The sequence below is a fragment of the Stegastes partitus genome, unplaced genomic scaffold (genome assembly GCF_000690725.1).
Source record: "Stegastes partitus isolate 25-593 unplaced genomic scaffold, Stegastes_partitus-1.0.2 Scaffold2512, whole genome shotgun sequence".
In the NCBI taxonomy this organism is placed as follows: domain Eukaryota; kingdom Metazoa; phylum Chordata; class Actinopteri; family Pomacentridae; genus Stegastes; species Stegastes partitus.
In genome coordinates this window covers 1,587-8,513 of record NW_007580243.1, presented here as the reverse complement: position 1 = coordinate 8,513, position 6,927 = coordinate 1,587, and the positions used below count along the sequence as shown (strand labels likewise).

The 6,927-nt window shown below is 39.7% G+C and overlaps 1 protein-coding gene across 1 annotated transcript; it reads right to left on the bottom strand.

The window, feature by feature from the left end:
- Positions 1 to 1,280: 1,280 nt before the first annotated feature.
- LOC103375232 (nef-associated protein 1) lies at positions 1,281 to 6,622 on the bottom strand. The gene is made up of 6 exons (XM_008305449.1): positions 6,441 to 6,622; positions 6,064 to 6,212; positions 4,480 to 4,654; positions 3,718 to 3,875; positions 2,561 to 3,100; positions 1,281 to 1,757 (listed from the first exon to the last, which is right to left on the bottom strand). The coding sequence occupies exons 1-6, from the start codon at positions 6,527 to 6,529 to the stop codon at positions 1,522 to 1,524; spliced, it is 1,347 nt and encodes a 448-aa protein (XP_008303671.1). The 5' UTR covers positions 6,530 to 6,622; the 3' UTR covers positions 1,281 to 1,521.
- Between the last annotated feature and the right edge of the window lie 305 nt (positions 6,623 to 6,927).

Here is a 6,927-nt window from a genome sequence, read left to right as displayed (position 1 = left end):
AACACAAATGTCAGCGCTGCTATTGGTCCATTTGTCTTCTTCGGTGGTTGAGTGATGCGCTGCACTCTACCGCCGACTGCTGCCCCCTACAGGAGCTCTGTCACTACTGCAGGGCGTCTGGTTGCTAACAGGAATCTATAGATTTCTATTATGCTCGTCATTTGTTTAATGTCTGAATATGTAAAACAACACCCATCTATTCAATTGTTCTTGCAGCCTTGTTGCCACATTCTAAACTCTTCTCTTTCAGTTTGTGGAAACACATTTGAAACTTGCTCCACTCAGTAGTTCTCAAAATAGTTTTGTCACTGTCACCTAATTTTGTCAAAGGTGAAAATTAATTGCTACAGTGTAAATTAAAGGCCAGTACAATTACAAAAACTTAGAAATTACAAAAACATGAGAAAATGGAAATTTTACAAAATTGCTACATTCAAACACTTACACAATTTAATATATTGCAGATAAACATTATATTATTGTGAAGGAAAATGCAACATGGCAACACTAACAGACACTTGACCAAAAACAAATGTTCAAAAAGTTCTGCTAAATCATGAAGACGTATGGAACTAATGAACAAGATCTTTAAGATTTGTTTATTGTCATTTCTTGTGTATTTGCAGACATGAAAAAAAAAACAAAATGCTGTTCTCCCAGTCATAGTACAGTGCAAACTAAAAAAATAACAACAATAAATATAAATGCTGTGGAGGTCCCTGCCCTGGGACCAGGCAGTATCTGTTATTAAAATACAACCTGAGCGTGTGGCACATTAAGTACTGGCTGCTATTACTCATACTAAAAATGATGAAACAATGTTGGGCTTTGTTTAGGTTGCCTTCAATTTAAATAAAAGCTTAGATTAAATAACATCAGTCTTTAACTGCCTCGTTATTATGTAACGTAATGGAACAATTACACACATGTAAAACTGTACATGTCTGCTGCAGCCTTTCACTCCGGCCTGATGATGGGGACAAGAAGACGAAGTCTCTCTGATTCATAGAGTCCCTGACAGTTCAAGTTGGCCTTACAGTTGTGTGGCTGTTACTGATTGACTTTGGGATATTTTTCCAGGTGGACATGTTTAAACCCAGCATGGCACTTACAGGGTTAATAGCTTGTAAGCAAAGAAACTTTACTATATTTGTATAATTGTTCTTTTTTTTTGATGATATGAACTAGATCAATAAATTCAAATGAACTTCATTATGTAACATTTTTTGCATCAGTATAGTTTCTTGTCAACATCAGAGCACATGGAAGGAAAAAAATTCTTTTTTTTTTCAAAATTTTTTTTTTTTATTAACTTATACAAAAACTCACTTCTTTGTGTCTTTCATCCGTATGATTTTAAGAATATCTAATTGACCAGTCTTACATCTGAAATACAAGTGTGTCAGAAGAGAAATTATGTGACGATATGAAGGTGAGGAACCTTTGACAGGCTGTTTTTTGTTTCTCTACCCACAGAACAGTGACACTCTGCAGCTCCAAAGCCTTCACTGAAAGAGCTTCTCACACGGAGGCAATGTGACGCTCAACAGGTCTGACCTGCAGTACCTCAGCAAAGCCTTGTCCAAACCAGCAGGTGATGTCAGCCGTGTCGAGGGTGAAGAAGAAGAGTCTGTCTCCGCAGCGGGTCCTCCTGTAGACGGAGCGGGGGTCCGCTGACAGAACCCCTCTGATGGCAGCAGCCGCCTCCTCTGGGCTGCGCAGGAACTTAAACCTGGGTCTGTCACTCTCAGAGGGTCCTGTGTGGTACACAAGTGCAGTCACTCAACTCTGCCATGAATGACTGCTTTCACATTCATCTCTTTCACAACAGCCCCCTCTTGTGGAGAAAAACACTTCACCCTTTTCTCTGCGTACTGTGAGATTGGCTCCATCCCAGTCACTGCACTCAAGGGACTCACAGACTGTGAGGTGTAAAGCATGTGAGGATTTAGAGCTGTCTAACTGTCAAATCATCGAGAGCATAAGGACTCTGATTTTAATGCTATTACACACCTTTTCTGTGAGTCCACATATCTGCAGACATTGCTGAAGGACGTGTCCTTAATTCATAGCAAAATTGGTGATTTATAATGTGGTTGTCACACCCCAAACAAACTGTAACAAACCAAACATGGCTAGTATTGAAAAGAAATTCACTAGGAAGTTTTTCTTTCACAGCTAAAGGCTGCTCACTGCTGTGGTTGCATTTTTATGTCAAACATCCCCATAGGATTTACAGATGTTCACGACTTTCCTGACTTTTGGTAGTTAGCTAAAACATCAAAACACTGTAATGCCTCACACAGGGAGTAGCTCATTTAACTGCAAACTAAACACAAGTCCAACATCCCTTTTTTTATAAAAAACAAAAAAAATGGGACAAATTGTTTCCCATCAATATGTGCTGTCATGATAGTGTGTCCAGTCCCTCTTTCATATACCATGTCAAGGCATCACACACCCACACATTCAAGCACTGCAGCTGTGACGTCAGTTAAGTGTGTTAGGGTTTAGTGTTTCAGCCTATAGGGAGGAGACTGGGATTGGATCACCGTCTTACCTGACAGGTGTGTAGGAAGGAATTCTGCGAGCTGCCTCTCAGCATGAGGAGTGAAACGCACATCCAGACTGGCAACAGGAGCCTCTCTGATCCAGCCAGCAATGGTAGTGTAAGCTTCCTCTCCATAGCAGGGGCGCTCTGGGCCGGTTTTAGGAGGGTCTGAAACTTGATAGCCGCTCTCACAACTTACTTGGTAAATGTTGTCTTGGGTCACAAAGGTTTTGACCTCCTCCAGCACACTGCGAAGGTCGTTGGGCAGAGAAAAGGGAGCATTCCCACTCGATGAATGATCAGTTTCAAACTTGTCTTCTGAGAGGACACTCTCCACACCCTCCTCTGTTCTTTCATCTTTTATGATCACGTTTGTCTCCTCATTGAGCAAAGCAGAAGCTGAGTTTGGTTGGTCTGTGTTTGAACCATGAGGCTCTGAGTCCATGCTCATCCTGGTGTCGGGGGAGTCATACTCTGGGATGTAGGGTTTGATGTCCAGCACTGGGGTGCCAGCAATCATGTCAATGTCTGACAGATGTATTGTATCACCTAGAAAACAAAGAAATGCATTAGTTTCTGTCAGCAGTCCCTTATTTAATTCTCTGGCTGAGAATTAATCCGACAGCAGAAAATTTGACAGTGCAGTTAAATGTCTTGCCAGATCACACAAAAATGGGGGGAAAAAATTGCCATTTAAAGCCGTGTTCAGACAGGATTAACATCACAGAGGCAGACAGCAGGTCTGCAGGACGATCCAGGAGACAACACCTGTAGCTGCCAACACACATTTAATGAACTCCTGTGCTGCAGACAGCTTTCGTTTTTTATTTCCACAACAGGACTTTCATCAGAATAGCAAAAACATTTTACATAAAAATCAAAGTTTCACACTGAGTTAATTTAAAAAATGAGATAGAAGAATAATGAGATCAGCTATGGGATCCACTTTAAACTAGCAGGATATGTTTCTGAACAGGGTTTCATTACAGGAGGACCAGTATGTTCTTTGAATAATAAAAAGAATGAACGGCTGTAACTATTGCCAAAAATGACCCACATATGCAGTCACTGATCAGCACAGGTAATGCCAAAATGCTCCCAACTCCCATAGAGAAATAAATACAGGTCAAACTAGTCTTCAGACACATTTTATCAGCAACACCTACCTTCAATTTTGTCAAGCTTGGCCAGTGTTAGGCCCAGGGCATTCGGTCGGTGCGGGCTGCGTGTGGAGTAAACACCAACTCTCTGACCGTTCAGTCGAGGAGGCTTCACTTTGGCTTTGTAACTGAGGTGGCCGTTTTTGTGAAACAGAAAAATGATCCTGTACAGAACAAATGAGGGAAACAGATAGAGGACATGAAATAAACAGTGGATACACAACGTCTGTATGCGTTTTGTTGAAGTCAGCAGAAAATCCTGTGCAAAATGGACAAATAAAATCCTCCTTCGACAAGACAAGTAGATATACCTGTCAGAAGAAAAACAAGGCTAGTGAACATTACTTATTTATACAGTCCTCAAAAATACTACCGGTCCTTCACATGGCTTCAGATGTTCATATTACAAAGGTAAAATAACACCTCATTCAATTAAAAGCGCATGAGCATGAGTTTCAAACATCTTAATGAAAATGACCCCCCGTCCCTAATGAGTTTTCATTCATGCTTTGCTGCAATCCAATTATACAATTTGAAGAGGTTTTGTGAAGACTCTTGATATCAACTATATGCAGCTCCTGAGAGTTGAAATGCAATAAATCAAGAGCCCACACTCAGCGGACTGAACCAACCGTATTTCACAACATTGTTGAGAAATCAACAATTATGTGTTTTGCTAAATAGCAACACAACAATATGGACTGGATGGTAAAAGATAGATAGAAAAAGAACAAACATGCAGTGCAACAATATCTATAAGTAGCTTACCAGACGTGGGAGTATTGCTCGAGGCCCACCAAAGCGTGATCCGGGTTGTTGAAGACGCTCTGCTGGATTCGCAGTTCTGCCCTCGAGGGGCCACATATAGTGGGCTGTCTGGGGGTCCCGTTCTTCACAGAAAAACAGGAACTGATGTAACCAATAGGGACCGTCTGGATGTTTCCTGTAATGTTACACAGTTAAAAATCTTGTTTAAATGTGTAACAGGTAAACACAGATGCACCTTTCTGTCTGTTAGAACAAGTTACAATATTACACAACAATAAACAATAAAGAGGTCCTATAGACTGACAGGTCAGATCTGCTTTGAAGGCCTTGGAGGGACCTGCACAGAATAACGCAGGTGGTTTTATTGTTGTTGCTGATTATTGTCAACTCTTCCTTTCATTCATTTTATCATTTGTACTTTGCACTTTTATTGTACACGTCTTTTTTTCTTTTATTTCATACAGTACATATAAGACATTCTATACATGTATACTTAAAATACATACAGTTAATCAGTTAAATCATGAAACAGCTGACAGACAATGCTTTTTACTGTTTTACATCATGCATAAATTGATTTAAATGTTTGTATTTTAACACATTTAAATAGGATATTTTGATTAAAATAAGTCATCTAAAGATGTTAGATTTGGCTTTTTGTTTTACAATTTTTGTGACATTTTAGACACTGAATGACATTAAAGTGATGCATTACAGCTCACCATCAGTGCCACCTTGATTCTCTTTGACATGCAACATCACATTTTTTTTCCCCAAAGCACTCTTTAAGCTGGTCTCAGTAACTTTGCTGCTAGATTTGTTGTAATACTTTATTTATTGTTAAATCTTGTATAAGGCTGTTAGAGCCAAATTCATTATTTTTACTTTGATAATATTTCAGTTGAAAGCAAAGTGGTAATATTAAAGATGGGCAACTTCATTTTGATTCTGGAAGAATGCATTTAATAAAATGCATAATTTAGTATTGTTAAGTTTAAAATAGATCTGAGTTTGAGCTTCCAATCAAGTAATGCTACGTCATTCTAATGCAGCTGATGGGGCTTAACTTATCAGATTGAAGCCTGAGATGTTGGAAGTGACACAGTTTTTTTGACCATGTGATTTGTATATTGTTTATTTCTTATTAAACCCTTGAAACCAAGAACTTGTTTCACTGGCGTTTCAAACACGTGTTGCTGGACTGACTTCAAACTGTGGTACAGAAGACGACGGAACTGAGTGCCACTACAGTGGCCTTCTTACTAGGATAGGAATTTGTACCGATATGTGGGTGTATGTAAAGTTTGCCCTTACATTATTATTTAGTAATTACATGATAATGCATCTCAGGAAATGTAGTACAGTTATGCAACAGTATTACAACGAGGAGTGTAATTAATAACTTTCTGCAGGGAGTAAATAAGGATTGTAATGCATTACTTTCTTGAAAAAGCAACAAAGAAAGTGCAATATGTTCCTTTTCTTTAAATTAGGACCCTACGAGTTCTATGTTATCTTACAGTAGATGACACCTTTGAATTAACTGTCTTTGCTTATGTTAGAATTGTCAGCAATGATAATCACCTTGCTCTAATGCAGCCTGTGGTGAAGATGATGAAGGTGATGAAGGTGTTTGGTCTCTCTTATCTTCACTCAATCCCATCTTTGACACAGCAGCCTGAACAGATGTCATCTGTTTGCGATGAGCTCTGACTGCACTGTCCAGCATCTGCCTGTTGGAGAGGAGTTGAAGGGAAAGAAAACTAATGAGAAGAGGAGGACACATGACAGCATAGCCACAAAGAACAAGGGCACTTTTATAGCAGACTTTTATAGCGTTTTGAAAAGTGTAAAGAAGACCAGAGATTGATTTGTTGTGTCTACAGAGAAGCAACGTTTAAGTTCTTAATGTTATTAGCAGATGTGTGCCTCCATTAGTTGATTCCAGGTCACAAACATACCTCAGATTCTTGATTTCTTTTCGCATCACAGAAACCTGCTGGTTCAGTTTCTGAATGTGCTCACAGCAGCAGTCACACCGCGGACTCATGTCGCCGAGTTGAAGAGTGAGAAATCTCTGTTAGCGTTCAGCTGGTGCAACAGAAACAAACAGCGCGAGGCAGGAAACATGTGGGAGCTGCTCAATGCGGAAGTAACGTTTTACTCTTTTATTGTTGGCCAACCAGGAGTGTTTCACGTGACAAACTGGAGACTGACAGCTGCTGTGAAGAGGTGAAGTCTCTGTCGGTTTGTCTCCTCCTGTGTTTTTTAGTTGTGTAATAGAGGTTTTGCAGCAATTACTAGGCGTACATGTTACAAAATACATTGGTAAGTTTCACACTTGTGTTGCACCTCATGTTTTCTATCAGCAGGGGGCAGAGCGGAGCTGCTTTACTATTTTTTTTCAAAAAGCTTTATGTGGAGATTACACAACATGCAGCCAACACA

What these genes read in the sequence shown, in the direction of transcription:
- LOC103375232 (XM_008305449.1), bottom strand. Translation starts at nt 6,529, where the DNA reads ATGAGTCCGCGGTGTGACTGCTGCTGTGAGCACATTCAGAAACTGAAC. An exon ending in AAAGAAATCAAGAATCTGAG is followed by an intron (nt 6,213 to 6,440) that starts GTATGTTTGTGA and finishes CCTCTCCAACAG; the next exon opens with GCAGATGCTGGACAGTGCAG. An exon ending in GAGCAATACTCCCACGTCTG is followed by an intron (nt 3,876 to 4,479) that starts GTAAGCTACTTA and finishes TGTTCTGTACAG; the next exon opens with GATCATTTTTCTGTTTCACA.